The sequence below is a fragment of the Bos indicus genome, chromosome 11 (assembly GCF_029378745.1).
Source record: "Bos indicus isolate NIAB-ARS_2022 breed Sahiwal x Tharparkar chromosome 11, NIAB-ARS_B.indTharparkar_mat_pri_1.0, whole genome shotgun sequence".
Classification (NCBI taxonomy): domain Eukaryota; kingdom Metazoa; phylum Chordata; class Mammalia; order Artiodactyla; family Bovidae; genus Bos; species Bos indicus.
The window spans coordinates 102,548,964-102,564,419 of NC_091770.1; the positions used below are offsets into that span (position 1 = coordinate 102,548,964).

Here is a 15,456-nt window from a genome sequence, read left to right on the forward strand (position 1 = left end):
TAAAAAGAGAACTGGACTCAGTTTTCTGAGCTCCCGGCAAGCTGCTAGGTTGGCAGGTCTGCAGCCAGGCCACCCTCAGCTCTGAGGACCCATGAGGCTGTCTGTGTTCAGCCTCACTCAGTCACCAGATGCAGCCACTCCAGAACAGAACCAGAACGCAAGCCTTCCCTACGGCAGCAGATTAGAGGTGGCCTTCCTACCCCCGGGCACCCCTGGTGGCTCAGACGATAAAGAATCTGCCTGCAGTGTAGGAGACTTAGGTTCGATCCCTGGGTCAGGAAGATCCCCCGGAGAAGGGAAACAGCTACTCACTCTAGTATTCTTGCCTGGAGAATCCCATGGACAGAGGAGCCTGGTGGGCTATAGTCCATGGGGTTGCAAAGAGTCAGACACAACTGAGAGACTAATACTTTCCTACAGCTGAGAAGTGGGCTTGAGCCCCCCACCCCTTGAATCTGGGCCGATCTTGACTCGGTTAATGGACAGGATCAGCTGGAAGCTCATTCTGGGACTTCGGAGGCTGGGTCAGAAGAAGCCTTAGCACTTACCCCACCCTCCACCCTCCACCCCATCCACAACGGCTGCTCTCGGCCTCCTTGGGATGCTTGCTGTGGGGAAGCTAGGGTCACACAAGGGGGCTGACCAACACGAGGAAGCCCAAGCTGCCACACGGCAACACTGCACCAAGGCGGAGGCCTGAACACCTCACTGCGGGTACCAGGCGTGGGGATGAAGAGTCCTGCCCCAGAAGACGCAGCAGGGAGAAGAAGCAAGGAGCCAGGTCCACACCAGGACCAGGAACCATGCGTAGGGCCCCAGACGGATGATCCAGCCCAGTTGCCTCCAGTCATCAGAGTTGCGCCAAGTAAGGCCCAAGTCAGACAGTGGTGTCGAGCCCTCCTGCCCTGTCCTGCCTGAAATCCTGACCCAGGACATCAGGAGCAGAACGAAGCAGCCGTCCTTCTCTGCCATCACGTTGTAGGGCGGCTGCAATAGATAGCGGGGCCCCAGAGGCAGAGCAGATGAGGCTTCGGCCAGGTCCTGGTGACCACAGGGACCAGGTGCTCAAAGCTGGCATCAGTCACAGGAAGAGAATAAGGTATCAAAGAAGTCCACCTATGAAACATACATGTATGTTTGGTGTACGACCTTGTGTAACATACACGTGTATGTAACATACACGTGTATGTTAAATACACGTACATGTAAGGTACGTGTAAACACACACGACCTTGCTACTACCACCATGACTTCTACTATCATTATGAGAATGACAGCTACTGTACTACCAATGATAATAATAGTATCTGATGAGTGGCCTGCTGGGCGCCATAAAGTGTGCCAGTGACAGCCACACCCCCTGTGCGACTCTTTGTGACCCTTTGTAGCCCGCCAGGCTCCTCCGTCCGTGGGATTCTCCAGGCAAGAGTACTGGAGTGGGTTTCCAGTTCCTCCTCCAGGCGATCTTCCTGACCCCGGGATCGAACCCGGGTTTCCTGCATCACAGGTGCTTTCTTTGCCATCTGAGCCACCAGGCAAGCCCCAGTTGTGTGCCGCGTGTGGTGCTAAACGTTTCACAGACACATTTTCACGTGGACACCTAACAAACCATGACTATGGTACTGTGGAAAGCTCATGCTGTAGATGAGGAAGCTGTAGTCCTGAGAGGCTGCGTGACTTGCCCAAGGTCATCCCAAGGTCACCCAGTGGCAGAACCTGAACTGGAATAGAGTGGTGAGTCCGCAGCCCAAACCTGCAGCTTCACCCTCCACTCTCCAGGAGTGAACACTTCGGGCCACCTCTCTGGAAACCCCTCAGGCCGCCCACTGGCATCTGTTCTCCCTTTGCTCCTTAAGACGAATGGGGTCTCACCAACACAGAAATGCAGGCAGCGGGGCAAAGCGTCTGGACCCCTGCCGCCACAGGGCGGGCCTGCCTGGCACTGCTCCGCCATGCCGTCCCGGGACACCAGCTGTGCCCTCATCTGCTCATTCATTCATGGGTTCGTTCATGGACATTTGCTGAGCTCCTACTATGAGCCACGCTGGCGCTGGGGACTGGGGAGCAGAAGGAGCCCAAGTGGAAACACACAGCGGGAGGTGCTGGGATGGGTCCCAGAGGAGGTCTGTCTTACCTCCCTGTAGCCTGACCACGCCCAAGTGGAGAAGGGCTCCAGTGCTCAGGGTCACAGATGGGAGAAATCGAGGTCTGGATGCCCCGGGGAAGGGCAGGGGAAGGGCGCGGTCTGCGTGCATGCATGCTTGGTAGCTAAGTTGTGCCTGACTCTGGGGACCCATGGACTGTAGCCCACCCAGCTCTTCTGTCCATGGGAACCCAGGTAAGAATACTAGAGTGCGTGTATACTCTACACGCTTCCCTCCCCTCTCGCCTCTGTGTCCCTCTGCCCCATCACACCCACCTCCCTCTCTCTACCCTGAGCCCCCTTCCTGCTCAGCTCAGGGAAGGGTACAACAGAGCAGAGCTGCAGGGCAAGGGCCCTGTGCCCCCGGCCCCGGCAATCACAGCTGTGCCAAGTCCCCCACGGGAAATCTGTTTCAGGGACATGGCGACCGTCCGAGGTATAGGGGCTGCAGAAGGTCACTGAGGGCAGCCTCCCCAACACCCCTCGGGCCCTGCTCACAGCCCGAGAGGAGAGCCAGTGTCAGCTCCCCGACTGGGGTACTCGGAGGGCAAGGGGCTTCAAGCTACACCTGCCTGGAGGGGGTGTGAGCAGGAGACTCCTGGCTGGAGGAGAAGGCAGGGGCCTTGGGGCCTGGCCTGTCGCAGGCGATTTCACAGCTGAATGGGCTGGAAGCCACCAGGGCTGCCCGTGGAGAGGAGACGCTTCCAGAAGCCCTGGTTGGAGTGAGAAGGACACCCTGCCCCTCTGGGCTCCCCTCCGGTTTGTGATCTCCGTTCCTGACACACGGCAAGCCCCCGACGGACTCTCAGCCCAGGAAAACCATCTGTGCGGCCCCTCTGCTGACACTGCCATGGTGGCCAGGCCCCCATCTTCCGTGGGGAGAGGCTACTTCACGGACCGGACACACGGGTGAGCTGAGAGCCCCTCGCTGCCTCAGTTTCCCTGCCGCTCTGGCCACCGAACAGAAAGCTTTGCAACCTCTTAGCCACAGACCTTTGGCTGACGCCCCAGCAGGGCATCATCTTAATAACGAAGACAGACGATGCCACTCTCACAGCCAAAGTCTAGTTCTTAAAAACTCAAGAGCTGGACCCTCTAGGGGCACAACCCTGTTGATAAACAGCGTGCTGACCCCCTTTCTACAGCTGTCCTCATTACACGCCTCTGCCCCTCACAAGGCACCCCCACTTTGAGACCCGCTGCTCTGCTGGGCCGTCTCGGCAGGAAGGCGCCTACCTAGTTTCCAGAAGAAAATCTTTGTAGCGGTCCCAGCGGAAAAGTCAAAAGTTTGACTTGAAAAAAGGAGCTACTTCAAAAGCATTGTCAAGACGGAGGTGAGGGTTCCTTTAAAAATGCATAAATTACTGGGGTGTCCGTTAATCAACCTACAGGCAGCCCAACGGTGGGGGGGGGGTCTGGGTGGGGATGCTGAGGCGACCCATGGGGACACATCCAGGGGAGGTGCAGCGAATAAAATATACGTTCAGTAAAAGAGTAAATTAATGTGTTTATTACTTATTGCTTGGGCTGCGTGTGTGTCTGTGTGTGCATGTGTGTGTGTGTGGAGAAAAATGAAAGAAAAATGTAGACTTTTTTCAATAATAAAAAGGGAGTTGCACTGCAGGGCCCCTAAAGCTTGTGAAAAATTAAACTCGACGGATTCAAACTGTCCTATTTCCACTTCAAAAGAGAAGAGGCACTGAGCTCTTCCCAAGTTAGCTTCAAACGCCCAGCACCCTAGAAAGTTTCTTTATAAAAATAAAGGCTCCTGCTCCCCCAAGCACTGTACTGGTTACTGTACCCACGGTCTCTCTCTCTGCTAATTATACCCCTGTGAGTCCATTAATCAACTGGTAAATTATTTAGAGAGTCATGCGCTGTCTTCAGCTGGTACAAACACACCACATGCAAAGACTTGCTGGAAACCGGCCGGGGTCCCTCGGGGTCTCCCCTCTGTGGTAAGACAGCTAGCAGCTTGCCGAGGCTGCACTATTTAAAAAAAAAAAAAGAAATCGCACGCCGCTTACCTCCTCAGATGGGAAGATTTACTTTGTCTTTCAACTCAGCCACTCTTTGCAAGGTTTTAACAAAAGAGAAAAGCTGGTGTATTGTTGGATCTTTAGTGTGCATTTAGTGAGGAGAATATTAATTCCCCCTCAAAAAAAAAAATAAGGCAGCCCTTCAGCTGAGATCTGATCCGGGCCTCCTGGGACGTGTACTCACGGAAGCCTCTCAAAAATGCTCGTAATCATGCCAGTTTGGGGCTGGTTCGGCTTGTTTGTGTTCCGATGGCTGCGTTGGCCGTGGCGAGGTCTCATTACCAGAAAGGGTGCAAATTAAGAGTCTGGAGTCTCCCTCAAACCTCCTGCCTCTTCTCAGGTTCTATTAGGCCTTGAGGGACCTTCTCCAGACAGAAATATGTTGGCGATAACGGGGTTTACGGGAGCGGGCATGGGTAACATGGGGTAATGATCTGTCTTCCACATTATCTTTTCTACACGCCAGCACTTGCGCATTTAGGGGAAAGTTATTATGCCAATTAAAGAGCTGTTTTCTCACCTGAAAAAGTCAGTGTATGTCTGGCATGTGTGCCAAGGAATCCAGGCCTTCTTTCAATTGAACCCCCTCCAGCTGTTGCGGGGATACCGGCAGGGCAGGGCTGGTTACAGAGTGGAAGTGAGTGAGGAGAGCCGATCCCCCTCCACCTCAGTCAGCGAGCCGGGCTGGCAGGTGCTGGGTTGGCAGCACCTGGGTACAGGTGCTCAGCTTTCCCTTCAGACCCTGCAGAGCCGGGAGGTGGGAAAAGCTGGGGTCTGACCTGAAAAGCCCACCCCGGGGACACACCGTCACTGGCGGCCCCCCCACCTGACATCCCTCGCGATGGGGACAGCTCTAGGCAAGCATCTCACACACTGAGAGCAGAGACTAAACCAGCGAGGACGAAATACACCTTCGGCTGTTTTAATATCTTGCCTGGGTCACCAATTTCCAGAGAAAACACAAGTAATGTCTGAGAATGAGAACCATGACCAGAGCCGGGGGAGAAGGCCACCCTTCTGAACCAGAGACGGTGGCATACCACTGATTAGACCCAGTCCCCTGGAATGAGGTTATGTTAACATCTACCACCAGCAGCCACAGGACCGTAATTTACGGCTGAAATTCCCAGGAGAAGGACTAAAACTAAGGGCATGTGTGCTCAGCTGTGTCTCTTTGGAACCTCACAGACTGTAGCCCGCCAGGCTCCACTCTTCTTGGGATTTCCCAGGCAAGAATACTGGAGTGGGTTGCCACTTCCTTATCCAGGGGATCTCTTGTACCTCCTGCCTCAGCAGGCAGATTCTCTACCACCATGCTGCCTGGGAAGCCCCACACTACCCTTGACCTTAGCCAGAAAGCCGCTAGGGTGAGCTGAGGCCAAGGAGAATGCTTTTATGCTAAGTGAAGCTTGAGAAACCAGAGTTTCAACAAGCAAGGTCAGATGGCTGCCTTCCTTGGGAAGCTCAGATCTCTGGGGTTAAAAACCTCACGTCCAGAAGGCCCTCTGGTAGGAATGAAGCACAGAGAAGGCTCAGGGCATGTCATTTGGAGATGGTGACCACTGTGAGTCACCGACGGTTTAAGCAGAGAATTGAGTTCTAGCTGCCCCCTTGGCTAATTCTGGGCAGAAAAAAAACAACGCCTGCACACATGGCCCTGTATAAAATGGCCATGGAGTCCGCCAGCACTGACCACAGAAGTTCAAATGGTTTTTTAGCAGCTGAGAAGTTATTTTTCCAAAAGCCCAGAAGGGTTTTCAGTTGTTCTGCAACCATGTGCAAGTAACAGGGGCTCCCAGGCAGGCAAGCCTGTGTGCTGGGCGGCCTGGCCCCGTGTCAGGACCAGCGCCCCCTCTGTGCCCACCGGGGACGTGGCTGCGTGAGGAGCGCCGTGTGGGGCCCTGGGGAGCCAACTTGCTCTGTTCAGCACAGCTCGAGTCAGAATGAGTTTAGGAGGTCAGACCTATGTATCTCAAAATCCGGAGCATGGAACAAGCATCTCTCCAACCCTCCATCCACAGTGCAGCCGCCAAGAGCCCAGGATCAAGAGATTGGGACGAGCAAAGATGGGGCCCTGGAGTCCTGTGCCTGGTAAATGTGGGAAGAGGGGACAGCAGCGCGGTTATTAATTTTGTGGCTGATTTGAAAGGAGGAGGTGTTGGCAGCACCCGTGAGGACATAAAAGAACATAACTGAGTCTGCGGAGGTCACGGCTGGGACATCACATCAGGAGGCCCCAAGGGGGCGGTAAGAGGAAGTGGCTCCGGGGGGGATGCTGACATCTGGGTCTACTCTCTGGGCTGCTGGCGGTGGCAACGGCTGTGAAGATGCCCCGTGATAACCATGCTCCCCGGATGGACTCGCAGCTCCCAGGCCGGCGGAGCGAGGGCAGGAGTCCCAGAGACGGGCAGCAGGTGTGGCCGGGCCGGCCAGCTGCTGGGAGCACAGGGCAGAGTCCCCAGCGGAGGAGGTCCAGCCCCTGGAAGGGCACTGCCTGCCTTCAGAAGGAGTGATGGGGGGTGGTCTACACTAGGCTGGCTGCAGGGCAGGGTGTTCTGACAGTGACATCTGCCAGCCCCGAGGCGCAGGGGCTCTGCCCCCGTGACCAGGCCTGTGGGTCCTTACCATACTCTCTGTCCCTGCAGGATTTCTGGAACCTTCTGGGTTTCATCTGGGGAAACCCCGGCAGGGTTCCCAGGACTGCAGCTGGTCCCCCAACTGAGATATCTGAAACACCACCAGGTTCTGAGAAGGGAAACCTGAGTCGTCCGGGCGGCCCCACAGGACAGAGGGGCAGCCGAGTCTCCTTCTCCCAGACCAGTCAGTGGCTGAAACTGTTCAGGGCCGCGCCCCACCACGCGTGCGGACTCGGGGGACCCTTCTGACCCAGGGCAGTGTGGGGGGAAGGCATGCCCTCTGCCCCACGTCACTCCCGGGAAAGGAGAGTCACTCCTCGGGGGCTCTTGTCCCTCCAGCTCCCACCCTCCGGCTGGTGGGCCCTCGCCCTCGTGTGGACGGATTCGCTTCCTACCTCAGGCCCTGCTCGGCTCTTCCTGGGGAGGGCCTGGGCCAGTCCCGTCCCCGCCACACCTCTGCCTCCCCAGGTCTGGACGTCGTCAGGGCGTGTTAGGAAGCCCAGCTGTACCCTCAGAACCCTGTCTCTTTCTCCTCCCGTCTGTCTCCTCTGGGTTCAGGACTCAGGGGTGATGCGGCTGATCCCCACCCCCCAAGTCTGCGCCTGAGGGGCGACGCCGGCCACGCAGGCCGCGGGTGCGTGGACGCCGGCATGTGAGGTGGCAACGTGGCGCTTCCAGGTTCAGGCAAACTGTCCCTTCAAGCCCAACTTCGGTGGAGAATCACCGAAGTTTCCGTTTCCGGTTTCTGCTGGGCGGCGGCGACGCGGGCGGCCAGGCCTGGGGGTTCCCGCGTGCGTCCTCCAGCAGCCGGGCGCTCCGGTTTCCCCGGCAGCGTCTCCACAGCCCACTAATGAGCCCCTGTTAGTGGTGATGAATGTAAATGCATTCTTTGTTATCCCTGCGAGATGGGGATTAGTGAAATGACAGGACTTATTGCTTCTGTGAGGAAGATATGATGTTGGTGGTTGTTGTGTCTTTAATTCTGCAGCAAGTGGAGGAGTGTAGAGCTACCTCGGCTAAGGAAAGAGAAGGCTGCGGAGGGAAACGTTAGCACAAAGCGCTGAAGACTGAAGCTGCCCCGGTCTGGCTCCCCGGACGGGAAATGCAAGTGTGCGCTCAGTCTCCTTTGTATCCACCAAAAAAAAAAAGGAAAAATAAAAACCGAAACAACTCTGCCTCTTGACCGCCAGTGGAAAGGCCCCTTGGGTCTGTGTTTAGCATGCAGAGAGAGAGGGTTGAAGAGGCTGCGCTGCTGACTGTGAAGATGGAGGAAGGGGCCTCCGGAAGCTGGGAAAGGCCAGGCAACAGACCGTCCCCAGAGAATTCCTCAGGAAGGAATGCAGGCCTGCCAGCACGTGACTTTCAAAGTCCTGACCTCCAGGACCGTGAGAGAAGAAATGTGTGTTGTTCCAAACCGCTGAGTTTGTTTCAGCCATGATAGAAAACAAACAACTAGGCAATATCCCGAGATGCAAAGCCACGGAGGACTCCAGCGTCCGGTGCCCAGGGGCGGGAGGGCGCCTTAGTTCAGTGCCACCGGCCTCCTGGGCATAGGTTCCCTCTGACCTAATCAGAAGTGTCTGCAAACCTTCCCTGTCACAGGAGGGTGCCTTACAGGATCACTGAAAGGCGTGCAAATCTGAAAACCACCTAAATATTCACTTTTCACAACTTTTTAGTTTAATAAAAAACTCAAAGGTACAGAACATTTCCAAGAAGAGGCAAGGAATTTCTGCCTCCCTTTGCCTGAGATTTACCCCATCAACACTGCCTCATCTGGTTGGTCACTGTCTTTTCGTTCTGAACCACGAAATGCTTTGTCAGGGAGAATTATACAAATTACCCACCCAGTCTGTGGGATGGACTACCATGCAGCAACATTTAAAATGACATAAATCTATTAACTTGTTATCTTATTCACTCATTAGAGCAACAGATGTTTTCCAGAGGGCCAATCACCCCCGTCCCCCGTCTCAACAACGGGGAAGCTGGGCTCGCTGGAGGGCGAGTGGGCTTGCGCAAGCGTCAGGCCTCCGTCCCTGCTGGCTGCCCCCACGGCCCGTGCACATGCGCACATCCTGGCCCGTGCTCATGTGAACCCGGCACCCGGGGTTTCTGTCCCCACCTCTCCACGGAGACGCCCGGGCCTCGTGGCTGCTGCGGGGCGGGGCGGGCACCCCGGGATGCTGCTGCGGGGCGGGGCGGGCACCCCGGGATGCTGCTGTGGGGCGGGGCGGGCACCCCGGGATCTGAACCAGACGGGGAAGCACCAGAGCTTGCACTGGCTGACCCTGTTCACCAGCCGGCGACGCGCACAGACTCGCCTGCCCAGATCATCGGGTCTCCCTCCTCTGATCGCCGCGCCCGGGGGATCCCTTTCTGCCCGCCTCACTGGAACTTCACCACGGGGTCCAGGACACCTTAAGGAGGGCCTGGGGAGAGCCAGGCCAGGTCGTCCTCCCCAGGCGGACCCTCAGAGCAGGGATCAGGAGCGAGCAGCCTGTTCAGAAGCGGCAGGAGGAGAAAGGAGCACTGGGCAGTGAGGGTGTCCAGCCAATGCGCGCACTGACTGTCTCCACGGCCCCCTCCTCCTTCTGGGTCAGCCTTCTTCATAATAAGTGCCTGTTCATAGCAGACGTGATGACTCGCTTATGCTCACCGCACAGAGAAGCTACATACAGCCCTTTACACAAGGATGGGAGATGTGGGCGAGGAAAACACACTGCCCTGGGGAGGAGCCCAGAGTGAGCCGGCATGCCTGTGGCCTGAGCACCTTGTCCCTTCTCTGGGGCTCATCTGTGAACTCAGGGCAATGCAGAGAACGGGCTTGGATTGAGGACACGCTTTTGGAGCTTAGGTCACAGAGGGGGTCTGCAAAGATGATCTGGTCCAGCCTCCCCTGAGGACCCATGGCCGGTCAGTCCTCAGGTCTGCAAGGCTGTCTGAGCCTCCTGGCTTCTGACTGCTGACCAGATCAGAATCTTGGCCCCTGGTGTTTTGGGACAGGAGGTGGAAAAGAAGTGGGCAGCTCTGGGCCTCTCCTGGCTCCTAGCTTTAAGTGACAGCAAGCATTCTTGAGAAAGAGGGCCACTTCACACATTCAGTGAAAGGCATTACGTTCACAGATTTTGCCCCCCAGCTCCCCATTGCTTGGAAGCCAGGATGACCAGCTGGGGGGGGAACCAGAGCCTTTGCCTCCCAGAAAGCCTGGTTTCCATTTCCTGGTGGTCTTTCCCAGTTGGGAGCCCCCAGATGCCCTGTGAGCCTCACACAGAACAGTCTCTCTCCACAGCCTGGAAGGTTCTGGGAGTCACGGCCAGCAAGGCCTACCTGCTATCTCCTTCTCGAAAAATGGCTGGATCAAATCACTGTATTTGGACTTGTCCGCCACGGCTTCTTTGAGCAGTTGCCCACAGCAGACTAGAGGAGAGAGGAGCAGAAAGAAGCCCGTTAAATTTTAAATAGAAGGAAGAATGAGAAGAAAAAACAAAACGAAGACCCAGTGCTGCCTGCTGGGGGGGAAAAAAAAGGTCACTGAAAAAAATATAAAAGGGTTTTCTGAGTGTGGGCGTGTGTCCAAGTGAAAGGAAGTATCAAAAAGGAATTGGAAATAAAAAAGAAGCCGAGGAAGGATGCTGTGGAATGAAAAAGAATGCATTTGGTGAAGGACATATTAGAAATGGACGGCGTGGAGAAGACGTGACAAGGACTGTCACCACCAGAGAAGGACCCGCAGGGCCTCGGCGGCTCCGGGGAGTACAGCCCGTGGCCCCGGGGGGTGTTGGGGGTGGACACACTCTGGCAGAGAACCATGCGGACCAGTGTGATGTCCACGTTCACGCTGTTATCACTCAGCGTGGGTGGGGACCCTAGAGTTTGCATGGCCCCCGTGATGATGAGTCCACAGACACGATCAGGCTGTACAACAAAGGGACGCACAAGGTGCCTTTCTGCCACGAGCAACCGCTGTGTCTCTAGACCCCTGGGGCCAACACACAGGGCATGCCCGTCACCAAGCGTGGGAGGAATAAACACAGCTGCCCTCTCCTCGGCTACGAAAACCTTGGCAGCCAGCGCCGGAAGGGTCCAGCCACGGTTTCATGAGTTGTTAATAGCACAGTCTTAGTTTTCTTAACTTTAAAGCTAAGGACTTGACCTACGTTGAAGAAATTGAAATCCTAAAGTTAAGTAGATAAGGTTAATGTTGAGGATGACGACCACCAAAGACGGATTCCTCTGAATGACATGTCAAATTCTGTGTAGCAGCAGCGACCATGTGCAGAGTGGCTGCAGCTTCGCTCGCTAATGAGGAGTAATAAAGGCAACCGAGACCTTTCCCTACGCGAAGCGCTGCTGCAGTCATGCTTGGTATTATCCAGCCCTCAGGCTAACTGCAGCCTTTTAGGTAAGGAGAGGCGCTGTGTACTGTCCTAGGTCACCAGCCAGTGAGTGGAAGAGCTGGGATTCAAACTCAGGTCTATGTGACACCAAAACCAGGCTGAGTCTCCAGTTCTGACCAGGAGGGAGGAGCAGGCATCCTGTTTCCCTTCTGTCATAAAAAGCCATAAAACTAAACAAAAGCTATGAGGCAACTCTTTTCAGGCACTTGGTCAGCAGACACGTGGGGCTGTGATCCTTGAGAAAGGAAACACACCGAGCGGGACTCACTCACCCTGGATTTCGACCTACAGGGACCACCCATTCCATGGCTAGGGAGAAGTGGGCCCCAGACATGGCAGGGGGACACAGCGCTGGAGTCTGGGGCCTCAAGGCAGCTGGACTTTGTAAGACACAACAATGGGTGGGGCTGCGGGGGCAGGCCTAGGAACCTGCAGGAGCGTTCCCTGAGGTCACTGATCAGTGCCAGACTGCAAGTGTATCGGGCAGGCTCCACGGGGCCTGGGGGAGAAAGGCCACAGGGTAGCTGGGAACTGCCTAGGGGTCCACACGGCGCAAGATGAGGCCGGCCTCTGATGGCCAGGGTCAGAGACCTCGCTCAGCCCCGCAGACCCACGCTTCCCTCCAGGAGGGCCGTGCTTCAGGTGTAAGGATGCACAGCCCCCAGAGGAAGCACACCTCGTCCCACCTGATGGGAGCGTGCTAAGTCGCTTCAGTTGTGTCTGACTCCTTGCGACCCTGTGTGCTGTGGCCTTCCAGGCTCCTCTGTCCATGGGATTCTCCAGGCAAGAACAGTGGAGTGAGTTGCCATGCTCGCCTCCTGGGGATCTTCCCAACCCAGGGATTGAACCCATGTCTCTTACATGTCCTGCATTAGCAGAAGGGTTCTTTACCACCAGTGCCACCTGGGAAGCCCAATCCCACCTTAACAAAGACTAAAACTAAGCCTCAATGAGGTCAAGCTGATCCTCCAGGAAACTAACCGCCTGTTGGAACTCAGCTCTTTTTCATGTGATATTCTCAAAGCAGGACCACACAATCGAGACTCTCAAGAACGTGAGAACCACAATGTCCAGGATATAATAAAAAAAAAAAAGATGCTTGAGATTAAAAACAACAACAAAAACAACAAACAAACAAAAACTACCAGGAAAATGTGACCCTGCACGGAGAGACCACAGGCCAGAGCGTCACAGGTCAGGAGGTCACACGGACGTCAGTATTTGCACGTAAGAACTATAAAATGGCTGTTATGAATATGTTTAAACCTGAAAAGATAATTAAAATGAATGAAAAGATGTGGAATCTCAGCAGAGAAATGGAAACTATAAAAAAAGCACCAGATGGAATTTCCAGAACCGGGAAATACAATAGTCTTAGATGGAAAACATCACTGAAGAAGCTGCAGTCAGTGAAGCTGAAGACATGAAAACAGGCACTAGACAGCATTCACATTGAAGCGAAGAGAAGGTGTGGAGGGGACTGGGGGAGAAAAGAATAAAATTTCAGAGAGGTGGAAGGCAAGAGCAAACAGTTTAACATACATGTAACTAGAGTTCCAAAAGGAGGAGAGAGAGGGAGGGAGGGATGGGGAGAGAGAGGGAATATTTGCAAAAATAATGGGAGAAAATTTTCAAAATTTGATAAAAAGTATCAACCTGTAGATCCAAGCAAAAAAACACACAAAATAAACTGCACCTTGATACATTATAGTTAAATTTTTTAAAACCAAACAGAAAATATTAGAAGCAACTAGGAGTGGGTGAGATGCTTTATACATATAGGAGAACAAAGATAAAAAATAATCTCTGAGTTCTCATCAGAAGCAATGCAACGGAATGCGTCAATGCAACAATGAAATATCTTTAAAGTGCTAAGAGGGGGGAAAGCCTGTCAACATAGATTTCTATATGCAGCAAAAACATCCTTCAAGAACGAAGGTGAGATAAAGACATTTTCAGACAGATGAAAGCTGAACTTCACCAGCAGACTTGCACTACAAGATATGTTAAAGGAAGTTCTTTGGGCTGAAAGAAAATGATATATCAGATGGAGACTTGGATCTAAACAAAGGATCCAAGAGAAGTGCTGATATCGAGTATATATAAAAGCCCTTTCCTCCTGTCTCTTGACTTAAAAAAAAATGCCTCTTTAAAGCAAAAATAATTACAATATACTGTAGGGTTGGTGACATAGGTAGGAGTAAAATGTGTGGCTACAGTAACATGAAGAAGCAGAGCAAGGCGAAGGGAAAGACTGCTGCCGGGCTCTCCTGCTCCCCACGAAGAGGTGCTGCCTTAATTCAAGACAGACTGACGGATGGTGTGTAACCCCTAGAGCAACCACAAATAAGACGAGGCAAGGAGATACAGCAAGAAAGGCAATGGAGGAAATAACGTGGATTACTAGAAAATGTTTTTGACCAATCCAAAAGCAGGCAGGAAAGGAAGAGCAAAGAACAAGGCCTTCCCTGGTGGTCTGGTGGTTAAGGGTCCGCCTGCCGATACAGAGGACGTGGGTTAGAGGCCTGGTCCAGGAGGACCCCACATGCTGCAGGGCGACTAAACCCGTGCACACGTCCTGAGCCCAGGCTCTGGAGCCCTCAAGCCACAGCTAGAGACGCTCACAGGCAGCAATGAAGACCTAGCACAGCCAAAAAAAAAAAAAAACAAAAAACCACCACACAAATAGAAGACAAAAAATCAGAATGGTGGACTTGAAACCAACCATATAAAAAAATCACCTTAAAGGGAAACAGACTAAACACTTCAATTAAAAGGCAGGAAATGTCAGGCTGAATTTTTTTTTTAAAGCAATTATGTGTTGTCTACAAGACACATATTTAGAATATAAGACACGGATAGTTCAAAAAAAGAAAGAATAGAGGTTATACTTATCAGACAAAGTGGGCTTGGAGAAAATGAGTATTACTGGAGAGGCAGAGGAGTGCTTCCTAGCCATAAGGGGAGATTGCACCAAGAGGCCACGCTGCCTTGTGCACACACAGCTTCAGATTTCAGTACGCAAGGACCGGCAGAGAGAGAGAGAAACCTGCAGGCAGAGCTGGAGCTTTCAACGCACCTCTCTCAACTACTGACATAATAAGCAGAGAGAAGTCATTAAGGACGCGGAAGAAACGGTAACACTATCAGACACCTCAGCCTCACTGACTTTCTTAAAGCACAATATTCAACAAAACCAGTGTATATATTCTTCTCAAGTGCACATGTATTTCACCAATATAGACATGTGCTGGGCCATAAAAAAAGTCTCAATAAATATCCAAGGGCTGAAATCATATAGGGGATGTTCTTTGACCTCAAGAAAATTAAAGAAACAAAAAACAGTCTGGGAAATTCCCAAATATTTGGACAGTGAGCAGTATACTTCTAAATAATGCATGGGTCAAAAAAAAAAAAAACAAAAAAAAAAAACTGCAAAGGAGATTAGAAAATACTTTGAACTGAATGATAAAACACAGCATATTAAAATTTTGTGAGATGTAACCAAAGATGTGTTTAGAGATAACTGTGTAACATTAAGTGCTTATACTGGGAAAAGTGAAAGTGCTAAGTTGCTCATTTTCTCCGACTCTCTGCAACCCACAGGCTTCTCTGTCTGTGGAATCCTCCAGGCAAGACTACGGGAGTGGGTTGCCACCTCCCCTGGAGAAGGGGCTGTTCCCAACCTAGGGATCAAACCCGGGTTTCCTGTATTGCTTTGCACGCATTGTTTTCCCATCTGAGCCACCAGGGAAGGCCCACTTATACTAGGAAAGAAGGGTTTAAAACCCCTGCCTGTAGCCACCTCACTCTACAATGTTCTAAGACAATACTGCAACAGTATCCTCTCCCTAGAGGGTGGAAGCACTGAGGCTTCAGACATGTGTGACCTGGGGCTGTGCTGGGATAAGCCCCGCCACCTCGCCTCATTCCTCCCCTCTCCCAGCTCAGCAGAGCCCACCTCCAGCCTTAAGTGCCTCTTCTTATTTCTGCGCTTTCCCTACCTCTGAACCAAATAAAATGCACTGCATATCACAGGCATGCAGTGAGTAAAATTAATAGTATTTTAATATAAGTCTTGGGACTTCCCTGGTGGTTCAGTGGTTAAGACTCTGAGTTCCCCATGCGGGGGGCACAGGTTCAATCCCTGATCAAGGAACTTAAGATCCCACATGCTACTCACTGTGGCCCCCCCTAAAAAAAACTTCATGGTTGTTTCTGGTTAGAAAATCCATGCT

The 15,456-nt window shown here is 53.0% G+C and overlaps 1 protein-coding gene across 11 annotated transcripts in view; it reads right to left on the reverse strand.

The window, feature by feature from the left end:
- Nucleotides 1-15,456, reverse strand: part of AK8 (adenylate kinase 8) — a 136,591-nt gene that overhangs the window by 61,376 nt on the left and 59,759 nt on the right. For 9 of the 11 annotated variants that reach the window (XM_070799510.1, XM_070799512.1, XM_070799513.1 and 6 more), the window contains one exon: nt 10,149-10,238. The exons of the other annotated variants lie outside the window; for them this stretch is intronic. In XM_070799510.1, coding sequence (XP_070655611.1) covers nt 10,149-10,238 — 90 coding nt within the window. The remainder of the gene's footprint in view (nt 1-10,148; nt 10,239-15,456) is intronic. 11 annotated transcript variants of the gene reach the window in all.